At 36.4% G+C, this 17008-nt stretch overlaps 1 protein-coding gene across 5 annotated transcripts in view; it reads right to left on the reverse strand.

The window, feature by feature from the left end:
- Positions 1–355: 355 nt before the first annotated feature.
- Positions 356–17008, reverse strand: part of LOC128982953 (coiled-coil domain-containing protein 97) — a 72042-nt gene continuing 55389 nt past the window's right edge. For 4 of the 5 annotated variants that reach the window (XM_054402056.1, XM_054402053.1, XM_054402055.1 and 1 more), the window contains exons 5-6: positions 8336–8710; positions 356–2482 (exon numbers count right to left, since the gene is read on the reverse strand). In XM_054402056.1, the coding sequence (XP_054258031.1) occupies positions 2257–2482; positions 8336–8710 (601 nt within the window). In that variant the 3' untranslated portion in view covers positions 356–2256. Of the gene's footprint in view, positions 2483–3017; positions 3139–8335; positions 8711–17008 lie in introns of those variants that run through there. The other variant, XM_054402057.1, reaches the window with a different exon arrangement.

The raw sequence follows: 17008 nt of genomic DNA on the forward strand, positions 1-17008 counted from the left end.
TTCTACAGCAAACTACTAAACTGGATGTAAAATGGAATTTCAATCCTCCCTACTCCCCACACTTTGGTGGACTGTGGGAGTCCGCAGTGAAATCAGCCAAGACACATTTGAGGAAGATAGCTGGAGAAACTGCTTTGACTTATGAAGAGTGGTCAACCTTGCTCACCCAAGTAGAAGCAGTTCTCAATTCAAGACCACTCTGTCCTTTGTCAGGTAGTCCAGAAGAAACTAATTTTCTTTCTCCAGGACACTTTCTTGTTGGATGCCCTCTTGTTGCTCCTCCCGAACCTTCTCTTCTTGATCTTCGAGAAAACGTCCTGTTTGCAACTGCTGTTTGCAATAAAAGTTTGAAACTTGTTGTTTTGTAAACGCAGCTTTAGGCAACATCCACGATCGGCCTCCTTTCGGCTAACCCGATCGTGCTCGTTGTTATCACCCCAGACAGGAAACAAGTAGATGGTCGGACACTAGGTCAGATATCCCGAGGAGTCAATTATTCCCAGGTTGGATATGAGGGTTCTACTGTAATTTGTTTTATTTGTGACTGTATTTTATAATATCATGGAAATTGTACATATTATGTAGGCCTCAAATAAAACACCACGAGCAATTCTGGGTCCCCTGGTGCTAATTCTAAATAAGACAAATAATAGAATACGTTGTTTTCACATGAGCAAAAATGTAAACAAAACCACTGATCAGCTGTTATAGGCCACAAAATAACACAAAACTTCAGTGACTTTATATCCTATTTTGGATCAAGTGTGTAAATATTTGTGCAAAATAATGCATAAATATTACACCTAATACACAACACTACACTAAAATGCACATTACACTGTAAAATTACAGATTTAACTCACACTTTGTCTTGTTATCGGACAAAAACTCTCGATGACACCGCCATTTGAGGTTAGACGATAACAATAGTGTTCTTTTCTTCCAGCTTTGAAAAATCTTAACAACCTCAGTGACCAACCTGACAACATTTAATTCTACGTTTTTTCGTCACGTTTTTGTACTTTTCACAATTTTATATTATGCATTTCAGAGATAGACAATTTTTGTCGATTCGCCACACTATTCTTAGGTAAAAGTTGGCTATTTACAAAAAAATTTTTATCAGCTGTAGGAATGTATTATGACATTACATTTTATACAGAATGAAAGTCTACTTCCTCCTTGTTGCAGTGGTACCAAGTCTTGTCTTTGCGATAAACAAAAATTACGTCTGCTATGATTTTTTTTTTAAATTACTAATCTTTTAAGATTTTACAACAAAACATGGCGGTCAGCAGTTAGCCTGTTATTTTCATTCAAATGTAACTCATGGTTAGATTGATATACTTATGTTATAAGGCTCATTCTTATGACAAAATGAAACAGAATCTCATCCCTCCATTGGTATAAGAGTTATGTCATGTCACCAACTATACTTGTGCAAAAAATGCAACCGGTAAAAATGTTACCTTAGTCAATATTAACAAATGTTGTCGGTTGCCACTTCAGCACTCTAGGATTAAGTCAGTGGTTGATTCAGAATCTTCAAATAAAATGTTTAAAAAAACTCTGCATTTTTAAATATGTACAGTAAGATGATCTTGGCCTAAAGGGAGGACTCTACCATAAAACTGATGCCTGATAAAATAATATTAAACAGTTTATTCACCTCCAAACCTGGTCAGCATAAATATTGTTGAAACGACAAAAAATTTTATATACAAATTTTAAAAGAGTTTGCAACATTTTCAAAATAAGTTTTGAACAATTTTAAAATTGTTTTTAAATCAGTTTGTTAGTAACTATATCAAAATTGTTTATATAAGTGTTACTTAAATTAAATACTACTTCAAAACTCATATCAAAACTGTGAAATTGTTTCAAAACAATTTATACAGCTTCGACTTCAAAAACTGTTATCAAAATTGTTTTTATACAAGCTCGCAACAATTTTAAAATTGTTTTATGTATGTTTGATCTATTTGAAATTGTTTCAAACCATTGTTTCTGTAAAACATCCATAAAAACTCATATCAAAATGAGTTACCAGAATTTCAAAATTGTTTTGGCACCTGATTAGTTTGCAACTAAATTAATTGTCGCTTGGCAGTTAATTTTACATGCTAAATGAAGGTATTCTTGGTATTCCTTTATAGAATCGGCCCTCTTTTATTACTTTGTTTTAAAATCTGTTACAATAGCTTGAGTCCAAACAAACACTTATTTTTGAGTTGAATTGCACATTGTATAGTAAATTTAAGTACTGTAAGTCTCTTGATGACTCAGACAGCTCATTTTGTCCGTCAACTGTTGGGTTGTAGGTTCGGGATTCAACTTGCTCATGTACTGCTCTAGCAAGTCTTCATCATCTGACATCCCGGTGGACATGCCATCCTGTGGACTTTCCTCATCAAAGTATTTCTCCTCTTCATCTTGCCCTCTCACTTCCAAATCATCATAATCCGAGTTGTTGTCAACTTGGCTATGATAAAAAGAACAATTTCACTAATTTACTCTTAAATCAATTCTAAATATAGATGTGAGAGATAATGTATGCAATTCAACTATATTTTCAAGCTAATTTGCAGTCCTTCAATCCTACATTGTTAAAAAATATGAGCAAACATAGTTAATTATTTCTAGTAGAGGTGTGCGGATATCTGAAATTTCGGGTCGGTTTTTGAGCCCAAATTTGATATCTGACACTATCTGTTAAATATCCGACATTTCCGGTTAGACTGTATACAATGACGTTTGAGACAGAGGTCAAAATATTCATAAGGTTACTTATATCATCATTAGTATCCCATGATGTAATAATTTCAAAACCAATCGTTCACATCGACGTTACAGCGGTCGATGAGTCATCGTCTATGATACAAAACTAAAACATTCATATCATATCGTCGCTGTGGAAAATAACCAAATCAACAAATAAATACACGGAAAGTAAATAAAAGAAACGTCTTATAACATTTAAAACATATATTTACGCTTATACTGTTACTCACAAGGTCTTGGGAGGTGAGCTTGATTTTGCAGGTGAATTTTGCTGGCCGATGTTGGAAGGGTTATCCTTGGGCGATTTGTAAAGTTCTCTTGGGAATTGTAACAGCACATCATCCTCCTCGTCTTCCACTGAGAGATCAGCATGCAAATGGTTAACATGGACAAATCTTGTAAAGCCATCTACCTTGACAATGTATGTAACTGGACTACTTATTTTGATTACAATACCCGGTTGCGATTTTACCTTTTCATTACGTACGGTTTTAACTTAAACTCTTCATTGACAGAAAATGCTCGATGATTTCCTCTGTGAATGTTGGCACTTCTCACCATCCCTTCCTGTTTTGATAACATTTGTTCAGCCGGATGAGGTTTCAATAAATTTAGATGGGTTCTGGGTTTAAATTTGAAGATGATTTCTGAAGGTGTCAAGTTTGTCATTGAGTGTGGAGTGTTTCTATAAGTTAATAAAAATGAATCAATCCGATGTTGAAGTGAACGAGCTTGATTGTGTTTGGTGTCGAGCAACATCTATCGTAGGAAGGTGTTTTTTACAGTCTGCACTGCCCTCTCAGCAAGACCATTTGAAGCTGGGTGGTATGGGGGAGATAAGACATGATGAACTCCGTTTGAGTATAAGAATTCTTTAAACTCCTGTGAGGTAAATTGTGGTCCCCTGTCCGTAACTACAGTAGCCGGTATGCCAAATGTTGCAAAACAGCTCCTTAGTTTCTCAATCGTCTGTCGTGAAGTTGTTGTTGGCATATGGAAAAAGTCTAGCCACTTAGAAAACCCATCCACCACTATTAAAAACCCTCAAAAGAGGCGAAATCTAAGTGAAGTCACTGCCAACTGTGTTTTGGCCAAGCCCAAGGTTGTAACGGGGCAAGTGGAGGGGAAAATTACATGTCTTCTGACAGATGCCATAGTCTTTGACCACACTTTCAATGTCGGCGTCCATTCCGGGCCAAAATACAAAACTTCTAGCTAGCGCCTTCATGCGCAACTCGCCTGGATGTTCTGGGTGAAGCAAAATCAAAATTTCCTTCCGATGAGGTGGTGGTATGACAACCCTACATCCCCACAACAAACATCCTTGCTCAACTGACAGTTGTGAACTTTTAGAGAAATACGGTTTCAAGTTGTTATCTGAAACATTTGAGGCCAACCGTTGGATGTGAAATCCAGAACCTTTGAAAGTATCGGATCAAATTTAGTAGCTGTTGCTATCTCCTTGGAGGTGATTGGAAGTTCAGATGTGGATGAGAAGAATGATATTTCGCCCTCTACTTCGGGAAGTTCACAAGGAAGCCTAGACAACGCATCTGCGTTGGATATATCCGTGCCCTTAAGGTATCTAATTTCGTAGTTATACGCTGCAAGAGTCAGCGCCCACCTTTGAATCCTGACGGCAGCAAGTGTTGGGATTCCTTTTGCAGAACCAAACAAAAATATGAGCGGTCTATAGTCGGTCACTAGGACAAATCTCCTGCCATATAGAAAATTGTGAAACTTTTTTACAACGTACACAATTGCTAATGCATTTTTCTCTATTTGGCTGTACTTCACCTCGCTTTTTGACAAACTCCCTGATGAGAAGGCGGTTGGTCTTTTTCTGTGCCATCAGGTAGGGAATAGGCTAGTACACATCCAACCCCGTAGCTGGAACTGTCTGTAGTCACTACAATATCTAACTCTGGGTTGAAAAGCATTAGGACGTTATCTTTCAAAAGGAGATTTTTACATTTTAAAAAGGCCTCTTCACGTGATTTGTCCCAGAGTGGAGCAGAGTTCAAAGGTTTGGAAGAAATTTTTCATAGAAATTCACTAATCCTAGGAGCGACCTCAATTGAGTGACATTTTCTGGACGTGGAGCATTAGTAATAGCCTTAGTAAGCTCCTCTGTTTGGTGAATACCCTTATCGTCTATGCGATAGCCTAGGAAAATCACTCTTCTGAAAAAAATCGCTTTTTGATGTGTTAACCCATTGGCCTAGACATACGAGTCTGTCTCGTAGCGCCGCGATCCGGGTCAGACGTAGAGATACGAGACTGTTCCGTAGTGAATTACAATCGTACTGTAGTCTACTCCAGGGTCGACGTAGTTCCATATTTCGCCAACAGATGGCAGTGGAACTTTGTTTTACGCATTTCTTTGTCAATTACGACAATTATTTAGAAAATATTTATATACTAAAACTATTTATTTAGAAGCAGAGTTCACAGTCCATTTCAGTGTTTTGGGATGACGATATGGGCTATTATACATTGATTTACTTTATTATATTTCTTGAAATATACTGATTTATAAAAACTTGAATAGTAGAGTATTTTGTTTTATAAGTTGGTAACCTGTACGTGTGTTTACATTTTGTCATATGCGATCGTTCTGACGTAGTTGTATGTTTGTTTTGGCTAACCTCACGAATGTGTTTGGAATTATTTGGTGTTTGTTTGGTTAGTAATGAATACTGTGTTTGATTGTTTTTTATAAAATGTTAAAAGATACTAGATCGTCTGAAGTTGAACAAATGTTACTTGATAGTGATTATGAAGATGCTGACTTTGTAAGTGACAATGAAGAGGGGTTCAGAGAGTTGGACGAAAATGTAGTGCATAATGGTAGTGGGGAGGAAAGTGACTGTGAAAGTATTTCTTTTCAATTAGGCCTTGGCCTAGATAATGATATTCAGGATAATATTGTGCATTCAGATAGGCCTGGTGTATCTGGCCTCAATATTTCTAGTGGACCTATGGAAATTGATACCGAGGAACAAATTGTAGACCTAGGCCCAATAGTTGGTGGTGGAGGAGACAATTGCCTCAATGATAACCCTACTATACAACCTGAGCAATGTAATCACACTCAACCCCCTAAAAAATGTAAGTACCAAAGAAAAAAACCTAAACAGCCTAGGCCTAAGAAAAATCAACTTGCTAAGAAAAATCAACCTGCTAAGAAAAAGAAACCTAAATTCCAGGACTCCGATTGGCCGTGGTTAGATGAGGACAATATGCCCAAAAAAATTGATTTTCAAGGTACACCAGGACTAAATGTTAGGGTTCAACGTGGTCTTGGCGTAAATCCTACTGAGCTTGATTATTTTGGACAGTTGGTTGGGGAGGAATTTTGGCAGATGCTCTGCACAGAATCAAATGACTACGCCAGAAAACAGCTTTTAGACGAAACCAGGAAATCATTGAAGACTGATGAGAAGTAGCGTGATGTTGATGTAGGGGAGATGAAGGCCTACTTTGCACTTTATGTGCTAATGGGTCAACTGAAGAAACCCTCGACTCAAATGTACATAGAAAAATAATTGAGACTCCGATATTCAGCAACACAATGTCAATGGAGCGTTTCAATTCTATTTCTAGATTCCTCCATTTTTATGATGAAGCGACAGAAAACCTGAAGAATGATAAATTGAAGAAAATTCGACCAGTTATTCGATACCTAGAAACAAAGTTTTTACAGACATATGAGCCAGAAAAGAAAATTGCTCTGGATGGAACCTTACTCAAAATGAGATCCCGCCTTGGTATTATTCAGTTCAACCCCAAAAAAAGGGCCCGTTTTGGGGTAAAGATCTACAAAGTGTGCGAGTCATCATCTGGCTACTGTATGGTGTTCTAGATCTATGTTGGTGACGACAAGCAAGACGATGTGTTAGCGAGCACTTTAGTGACTCTTGATCTTTTACAACCTTTTTTTGGGAAAGGGTATATAGCCTACTTGGACAACTGGTACTCCTCTCCATTACTGTACACTGCTTTGTTGAAAGAAGACACTTATGCTGTAGGAACAGCCATTTGCAACAGACGATGCATGCCCAGAATATTCCTGAAAACTGATTTGGAAAAAGGAGATTTTTTTAGGAGGTCTGGCAGAGGAGTGCTCGCAATCAAATGGAAAGACCGTAAAGATGTTTATTACAGGCGACTCAAAGATTATGGAAATACTCACGATCTACACAACAGTTAGATATAATCTAAATCTTTTGTAAATATCTTATCTTTTCTCAAAAAGCTGATCTTCTTTCTTAGTGTTTCTACAAATTTTTCCCTCTCATAGCTGCATTAGGTTGTCTATAATAACGATTATAAATTAAAACAAAAAACATTATTTCTTTTCTTCTACTTGGTTGTGTTCTATGACTTTTTTTCTATGTTTCCATTGTTTGCAAATCGGTTATTTCAATGATTGTTCAAGAAATGTAGCACATTGTTAATTCAGTTTTATTTTTAGCCTATATCAAATTGTCCAGGATTTCTCGCTTTTTTCCATTGTAATAATTTCACCAACCCAAGTTTCGTCTACAGATGCAATACGCCAAAGAATATCACCTACGTACAATCTCCAAGAAGTGGTAAAAAAAAGGCAGAAACCAAGCCATACAATAGATATAAGTTAACTCCATAAGAAATAATTTTAAGAGTTACTGTGATATTAGGATTTTCCACTGATTTGGTAATAGAACATTATATTGCAAAACATGACACGATGCAGAATAAAATCGATTCTTAAATCAGAAAAACCCATTGCAAATACTGTACTGCATTTTGAAAAATTCAATAAATCACAATTTAAATATTAACATCTGTTTCATTAAAAAGTAGTGTAGAATTATTCACATAGTCGTAATGTAAACAAATTTGAAGAGGCAACTTTAAAGGCTTCTGGGGCAGAGCCCCAAGGGAATTTACCTCTTTCCTCTTTTGATGGCTCATCTATAGACCAAGACCTTTCTTTAGAGACTCCTACCAAGTTTCTACGCCCAGCCATTCTCTCAAATTAGCTGGGACAAAAACCCAGTTTTTCCGCCATAAGAATAACATGGGATGGGAATTCAAAGGCTACTGGGACAGGGCCCCAAGGGAATTTAACACGTTTCTCTTTTGGTGGCTCATCTACAGACCAACACCTTTCTTTAGACACCTCTACCGAGTTTCTACGCCCAGCCGTTTTCTCAATTTAGCTATGACAAAGAAAATCAGTTTCAAATTAGATGTTACGATATATAAAAATGACGTTAACTTATTAACCTTGCTATTAATTTATTAAACAACAGCGAACTATTCGAATCTGAAAATATCTGAATCCGAACTTATTACTATCCAATCCGAATCCGATCCGAACTCAAATTTCACTATCCACACACCTCTAATTTCTACAAGGTTCACTTCATCATTGTTCTTTCAATTTTCAATCAAATATTTCACAAAATTCAAAATATTTTTTGTTTTTAATATTTCAAAGTGCACATATTAAGCTTAAGATATAAGCTAACTTTTAATATTAATATATCGAAAGGCTAAATCTCACCTGTAGTCAAAGTCAGCATCTTTTCCCTGAAGAAAATTTGAGAACATATTAGATCTGAATTCTTCAAGTAATAATTTTTTCTCAGCATCAGACATTTCTTCTATCCTCTCCTCATTTCTCCTTTCTTGTACTTTCTTTCCATTTTTCTTTGCACAATATTTTGAAGCAGATGATTCCCCATCAGTAAGCTCCTCACCCCATAATGTCTTATCTAAATGATTATCTTCATCAGAATCACAATCTTCTGCTTCCATACCATTTACTAATTCATCTCCATCCTCTTCTTCCATCGCATTATCCTCCTCATCTTCTTGTTCTTTCTTCAACTTTTTTATATTTTCACGATCCATTTGCTCCAGAAGAAGATTGACAAAACTAGAAATTACACGCATGACACACATTATTCTTGTATTGTTGTTGTTATTTAAGATGTATTTTGTGAAAAATTAACTTACAGTTTTGACTATATGTAGACATCCTATCAATATGGACCAATTGTAGCTAGTTTTCATAGAACCTTTATATAAATGATCTTGATGGCAACATTAATACAAACCTCATTTTATATGCAGATGACACCACTGCCCTGCTTAAGGCTCAAAGTGAACATGAGCTTAAAATACTTACTATCAATGCTATGGAGGAACTTGAAGTATGGTTTCGTACTAATGGACTAAAACTAAATTGTGAAAAAACAAATCTGATGAAATTTCAAACAGCACAAAGTAATGACCCTACAACATTTGCAGTTGAATTTTTAAATACTGAAATTACATCTAAAATACAGAATAAATTTTTGGGATTAACAATTGACCAAAATTTAAACTGGAAAAAATACATAACAATACTCGGTAATAAACTGAATTCTGCTTGTTTCCAAATGCTTGTGTTAAGGGATAGAACTGATTTGGAAACTAGATTAATGGTTTATTTTGCCTATTTTTATTCCATTATGAAATATGGAATTGAGCTATGGGGTTCATCAGCTGATTGGAAAAAAATATTCAAGTTTCAAAAAAGAATTGTTCGCATTATGACATTTTCGCGGCCACGAGTCTCATGCAAGCCAATCTTTAAACAGTTAGGATTATTGAGCCTTCCCTCTCTCTATATATATTCATGCTTACTGTTCATTCAGAAGAATTTTGATCTTCTTTGTGGACAGCAGCATTTACATGCATACAACACAAGGTGCAAAGACAATTTTCAATACCGAATACATAACTTAACAATCTATGAAAAGGGCCCTAGTTACATGGGTATGAAGTTCTTTAATAATCTACCGACAAACATTAAAAGCCAAATCCGTTTAAAAAGTTTTAAGAATACTCTAAAAAGTTATCTTTTAAACCAAGTATTTTACTCTGTAAGTGACGTTTTACAAAATTAAGCAGCATTGTTATATGTAATTGTTGTTTTAGAGTCAGACGAAAATGTTCTGTAACTTAATTGTATTTTTAGGTTTATATTGAATTGACAATGTCACCAGTTTAATAGCTTTGCTATGTACAAATGTTTTTATGTGACAATAAAGTGAATTTGAATTTGAATTTTTTTCCCTGAGATAACGTAGTTTAATGAGCCTCTCATAGTGTTCTAATATTATACTTTAGTTTGTTCAGTATTATCTTTCATTTTTGTACTAGATTATGAAGGGAAAAAGGATGCTAAAGTAAACAATTCTTTGTTTTAATGAACTTCCCATATAGGGAATAAGCTATTACCCTAGGTCTCATGGTAAGACCCTTCTGTTTTGCTATTCCTTGAGGCCAAAACACCGGCTACGTCCAAATTCACCAACATTTTTGGGGTCGTTTCTAATGTCCAAATTCACCAACTTTCTACCTGGAGCAGGTACGATATTTCTCCCGGCGGGCGGGGAAGGAATTGCGAATAGTTTGCCCTCGCCTGCTCCGTCTCGTCTCGGCGAGAGTGTACTGCTTAGCCCTAATAGTACTGTTTAAGCTGTGATTGTTTCAGGCAGCTTTAGGTTAGGTTAGGTTAGGTTAGGTTAGGTTTGGTTAGGTTTGGTTAGGTTTGGTTAGGTTTGGTTAGGTTAGGTTAGGTTAGGTTAGGTTAGGTTAGGTTACAGTACACTCTCGCCGAGACGAGACGGAGCAGGCGATGGCAAACTATTCGGAGGGAATTCCTTCCCCGCCCGCCGGGAGAAATATCGTACCTGCTAAAGGTAGAAAGTTGGTGAATTTGGACATTAGAAACGACCCCAAAAATGTTGGTGAATTTAGACCTGGCCAAAACACCATCGCTTCACTCAAATGTATACGTCCATTAGCATGATAACTCAAGTAAAAATCACCCAATTTTGATGAAAACGTGTAAACCTACATTTATTCAAACAAGTTCGCAAACCAGCATTATTGAACTTTGGAGGTGTTATAGAGGGTTTTATGGGGTAAAAATTGTTTTTTTTTTTTTTCATTTTGGGCACTCAAAATATAAAATTTTCCGGTTTCTTTACAGACCCGAATGGCGAGCACTGTGCAGAAATTCTTATCGCACAGTGTCTTCTCCCCCGTGAGCGTTGTAGTACATGAGGGCAAGGGGTGCGGTATTGGACTTTGCCCTAGACACCACATTGCCTGAGACGACCCGATCTCGGGACCCTAAATCGGGCCCGATCGTAAGGGCCTGAAATCCAATTGTGTAAACCCGTGCTCCTTCTTAGAAGATTTAGAATTTATAATTAAAATATTAAATTTTTTTTTAAGTCGACGTGAGGGGCTCTCGCGGCACAATGCCTGACTCCTTCACAGGAGGGGTTCACATCGACTTCCGAACAGGCGCTTTAGACACGCTAGTCTCGGCGCGCAGTGTCACATTTTGATGTTGCCCCTACTCGGACAGTTGAAAACTCGGACAAATGATATTTTGATAATTTTTTAAATAATTTAAAAACTCAGACAAATGAAAACTCGGACAGTTGATTTAACGAAATATTATTATTATTTAAACCATACTCGGACAGTTGAAAACTCGGACACTTGATATTTCGATATTTTTTAAAATAATTTAATAAACTCGGACAAATGAAAACTCGGACAGTTGATTTATCTAATTATTATTAGTTATTTATCAAAACTCGGACAGTTGAAAACTCGGACAAATGATTTTTCAAATATTTTGTAATTTTTAACAAACTCGGACAGTTGAAAACTCGGACAAATGATGTGATCCCATATATATATATATATGTATGTATTATGAAAACTGTAGTGATTAGATATATGTGTGTGTCCATTAGCGCGATAACTCAAGCAAATACCTCCGCCACAGCAAACCTGCAGACTAAGCGAATTTCCATTTTTGTCTGAATTGATTTTCAATTCAACCTATTTTTTATGTTTGAAGTAAATACATAAATTGATAGGTAAATTAGTTTAATAAAATAGAACTGAACTTATTCATGAGTCAAAACTAGAAAACAAAAAACAATAATAATAACAACTTAAAAGTCAGCTGCAATTAAATAATGTTAAAAACATATCACTTCTTTCCACCAAGTTTAGGCTTCTTCAATTAACCTCCTCTGTGGCCTGAAGGTCCTTGTTGATCTTCGCAGCTGAGGAGGTACATTCGGGTGGGGTAAAGCTTCTGCAGTTGATGTTCTAGATCGTAGCTGAGGAGGGACATTCGGATGTTGTGAAGCTACTGTAGGGATCTAGGGCTAGGAAATACAGCTGGTGATCCATGGTTTTCTGGATTTTGTACTTGGAAATCTGAAGAAGACAGTAGCTGTGGTAATTGTTTAATGCAGGGGTCGTCTTCCTCTTCCGATTCATTGTCTTGGTGGCATTTCCGAATTTGACTTGTATGTCTTTTAGTGTGTCCATTGGAATCAATCAACCATGTGTTCCTACCTAACTGTCTAAGTATGGTTCCTATTTTCCATTTTACTTTCCCTTCAACAAAAGTACGAATGTACACTTTACTCCCAATGGAAAAGCCTCTGTTTTTATTATATCGCAGCACTTCAGAAGGTTTATCTCTTGAGTTTATCTCTTGTGAAGGTTTGATAAAATCTAATTTAGTTCGCAGATTACGACCCAAGAACAAAAATGCAGGTGTTTGTCCAGTTGCAGTGTGAGGTGTAGCTCGATAGCGAAATAAAAATGTCCTCAAGTTGTCTGTGAACAAGCTAGGCTCTTTATTGTACTGTAATTTGTTCAGAGCTCTTTTAAAGGTATCTACATTTTTCTCCACTTGTCCATTAGAACTTGGGTGAGCTACTGGAGACGTAATATGTTTGATATTATTGCGCAGGCAGAAATCTTTAAAACCTTGCGAAGTAAATGAAGTTCCGTTGTCTGAGACGATTGTTCTAGGAATGCCATATTTACACAACAAATTCTTGAGCGCTTCTACTGTCTTTTCTGTTGTAATAGAGAACATAGGTACTATTTCTGGCCATTTCTAGAAAGCGTCAATCACTAAGTGAAACATTTGTCCGTAAAATGGTCCAGCAAAATCTAAATGGATTCGACTCCAAGGTTCACTTTCTTTAGGCCAGTTGACTAGATGTGTTTTACTTAGTAAATTTTTAGCAAACAAGTTACATTCACGGCAACGGTGACACGTCTGTTCAATTAGAGCATCCATACCTGGCCATCACACATGACCCCGAGCCTCAGACTTCATTTTGACCATGCCAATGTGAGATTCATGCAAGTAGTCCATGATGTAAGTTCGGTATTTAGGTGGAATAACAGTTCTTATTCCCCACAGAAGACAGTTATTATGTAGAGTCAGTGCATCTTTCTTAGAAAAGTAAGGCCTCAAGTTCTCATCTGGACTCTTAGTAGGCCAATCAACTTTTACATAGTGCATAACCTTCTTCAAAACAGGGTCCTTAACAGACTCCTCAGCGATTTCAGTACAAGTAATAGGGATCTCGGACTGCACTTCTGTTTGAATTGTCGCTACTATTGTATGGTGTCCCTCATCATTGGAATCAAAAGAATTAGGTTGAAATTACGGTAATCTACTCAAACCATCGACTTTACCAAAATCTTTTGTAGATATGTATTCAATGTCATACGTATAGTTAGACAGTATCAGTGCCCAACGCTGAAGTCTATTGGCAGTGGTGGTAGGTACCCCTTTCTTAGATCCAAAAATTGTAAGCAAGGCTCTGTGGTCGGTCTGTAAAATGAAGTTTTTTCCCAGTAGATATGGGCGAAACTTCTTTATCGCAAAAATGATGGCCAGCCCTTCTCTTTCTATTTGAGAATAGTTCGCTTCAGTGGAAGTCAATGTTTTCGAAGCATATGCAATAGGCTTTTCAGAGTTGTCAGGAAATCTATGAAAAATTGTAGCACCGATTCCTACAGCTGATGCATCTGCAGCAAGAATGATGGGTAACTCTGGATTGTAATGTGTTAGTATAGGTGCATTCATTAACAAGGCTTTTAATTTGTTGAAACTGCGTTTACATTGGTCAGTCCACAACCAATCTACTCCTTGATTTAAAGGATAACAAACTTTAGAAAATTCTGGTATGAATTTGGAGTAGTATGTAATCATCCCTAAAAATGCCTCCAATTCTTTGACATTTGATGGCTGTGGCATATCGACAATGCCTTGAACTTTAGAATCCGAAACTTGTAAGCCTTTTTTAGTTATTACAAACCCAAGATATGTCACTGTTTCTTCAATAAACTTGCATTTATCTTTGTTCAATTGGAATCCAAACTCTTTAATTTTATTGAAAGTATTCTCTAGATTTTTGTAATGTTCTTCATCATTGTGCCCTGTAACAATTATATCATCTAGATAGTTTGCTACGCCTGGCAACCCATTCAACATGTTGTACATAACTTTAGAAAATATAGCTGGAGCGGATGCGATTTCAAAACAAAGTCGCTTGTATCTGTAAAGTCCTTTGATGGTATTAATCACTAGTAAGTCTTGCGAATCTCTATCAACTGGTATTGACAAGTAGGCATCAGATAAATCTATGACTGAGAATTTTTCTCCTCCATTCAACTTAGCAAATATTTCCTCAGGTGTAGGTAGAGGAAACTTCTGAATCTTTAAAGCCTGATTTAATCCTGTTGAAAAATCTGCACAAATTCTTTTTTGACCAGAAGGTTTTTTGACAACAACCCAAGGTGCACCAATCAGAATAGTCAATTGGTTCTATCAGATCAGCTTCTACAAGCCTGTCGATTTCCTCGCACACTTTGTCCTTTGTTGCAAACGGAACTGGCCTTGCTTTTTTGTAAATAGGAGAAGCGTCTTCTTTTAAAATTAAGTGTGCCGTGAATTTTGTACAATGGCCGCTTTTGTTACAAAAGAGTTCCTTATTATAATCGATTAATTTACTTAAGCTCATTCTTGGAAGTGAACTATGAAACCCTGACCTTTAAATGTCATCAACTTCCTTGGAAACCCATAAAGAATCACTTTGTAATAAATTAAGTGGCAAATCGTAGATTTTAAGCTCCTCGATCCAGTCTCTACCTAAAAGATCCTGAGTGCCACCTTCAGCAACATACAGCTTTAGCTCTCTTTTAGTTTTCCTGAATGCCACTGTTGTGCCCTTAAATATATTAAATTAAAACCCATTTTGTTAGAGCCACTTCTTTCATTGTATTTAATAACAAAAACCAAAACTTAAAGTAAACATGAAACAATAATATATCAAACCAGATGACAAGCAAATAAACAAACTATTAATGTAGACCTCAGGACATCTCCCTCTTAAAGTTCTTCTATGAACCTCTTGGCAGGTTTAACAATTCTGGTAGGTCTGTGTATGGTTGAAGAATGATTATGTAGGTTGGATCTTGGTGTATGTGTCTGTCTTGGAGGAAGTGTCTGTGTATGGGGGTTTTCTTTATCAGGATTTTCTCTTTCTCCAGAGGAGAACATAGGGAATAAGAATTTTGAATTCCTGATATATCTTCCTCCCTTTTTTGTTTCAACGTTATATTTCCTGTTCTCTAACTTCTCCTTGATTACCCCTTCTTCTCTTCGGTCCGATAACCAAACTTTAGCGTTTTCTGGGTAATCCTTGACCTGGGTCACTCTATGTCTTTTATTGAACTGTTGTTCCTGTTTCCTCTTTTCTTCCATTTGTCTAAGTCTATATCTATTGTGATTTGGAGTGGCTGGAAGTAGAGTTGCTTTATTCACTGGTAGATTTGTTCTTAAAATCCGTCCCATTAATAGTTGTGATGGGCTATAACCACATTCCTTTGGCGTCGTATTGTATGCCAATAAGCCCAGATGTCTATCCTTACACTTCTTTAATATGTTTTTGAAGATTTTCACACCACTTTCAGCTTGACCATTGCACTGATGATGGTATGGTGAACTAGTTTCCACTGTGAAGTCGTATTCTGATTTGAATAGTTCCCATTCTTCTGATAGAAATTGCACACCTGAGTCTGATCTAATTGACTCGGGGATGCCATGCTTTTCAAACGATGTCTTCATTGATTTAATCAATATTGCCGTTGAACAGTTAGATACCTTATATATACATCGATGTATTTGGAATAATAATCCATGAGAATTATGTATTTATCATTGTTGAATTCACAAAAATCTACTCCGATTTTCTGCCAGGGTCTTTCAGGAACCTCTGTAGGAATCATAGGATGGCGAGGAGGCACTCTGTCAGCAATGCATTGCGGGCAATAGGTTACTTTTTGTTCGATGTGATGATTAATTTTGGGCCACCATACTGACATTTTAGCCCTTTCTTTACATCTTTTAATACCTTGATGACCTTGATGAATATTATCTAACATTTCTTTTCTCAAGGATGGAGGAATCACTATTTGATTGGAGGAATCACTATTTGATTATTTCTCATAAGTATATCTTCATTGATCGACAATTCTGCTTGATGATCCCAGTATTCTTTTAATCTTTCATTTAATAGGTTCTTATTTTTAGGCCATCCTTGAATTGTAATATCTAACAATTCCTGTAATTCTTCTCTTTGATTTTTTATTATTACATCTAATTTATTAGATGATACTGGGATTGATTGAACTACTGTTCTTACACATGCTTCTGCTTCTTCTGCAAGTTTCTCAATATCTTCCTCTTCAGTTTTGTTGATTGGCGCTCTTGATAACGTGTCGGCAGTTGTTAATTGTTTTCCTGGTACCCACAATATGTCGTACGAATATCTCATTAATCTCATTTTAAATCTCTGAACTCTTAGCGGCAGTTCATCCAAACCCTTACTACTTAAAAGAGGAATCAGAGGTTTATGATCAGTTTGAATTTGAAACTTCAATCCTGTTATAAAATTTTTGAAACGTTCACATGCCCATACTATTGCATAAGCCTCCTTTTCAATTTGTGCATATTTCTGTTGAGTCGGTGTTAAGCTCTTTGATGCGTAGGCCACAGGTTTTAAATGTCCTTGATGTTCTTGCAAAAGTGTTGCACCCAAACCATAAGCTGATGAATCGGCCGAAATTATAGTTCTCCTTTTCAAATTGAATGGTATTAAGGCAGGAGTTGTTTGTAAACTCTTTAAGGCTGTTTTAAATGATTGTTCTTGACTAGGACCCCAAACAAAAGCCCTATCTTTTTTTAGTAGTTCCCTCAGTGGTTGAACGATATCAGCAAGGTTTTCTATGAATTTTCCGACATGATTCAACATCCCTAGAAATCTCCTAACACTTCCCACAT

This window comes from Macrosteles quadrilineatus, unplaced genomic scaffold (assembly GCF_028750875.1).
Source record: "Macrosteles quadrilineatus isolate MER2022 unplaced genomic scaffold, UCM_ALF_1.0 Scaffold_1__1_contigs__length_201487025, whole genome shotgun sequence".
NCBI lineage: Eukaryota > Metazoa > Arthropoda > Insecta > Hemiptera > Cicadellidae > Macrosteles > Macrosteles quadrilineatus.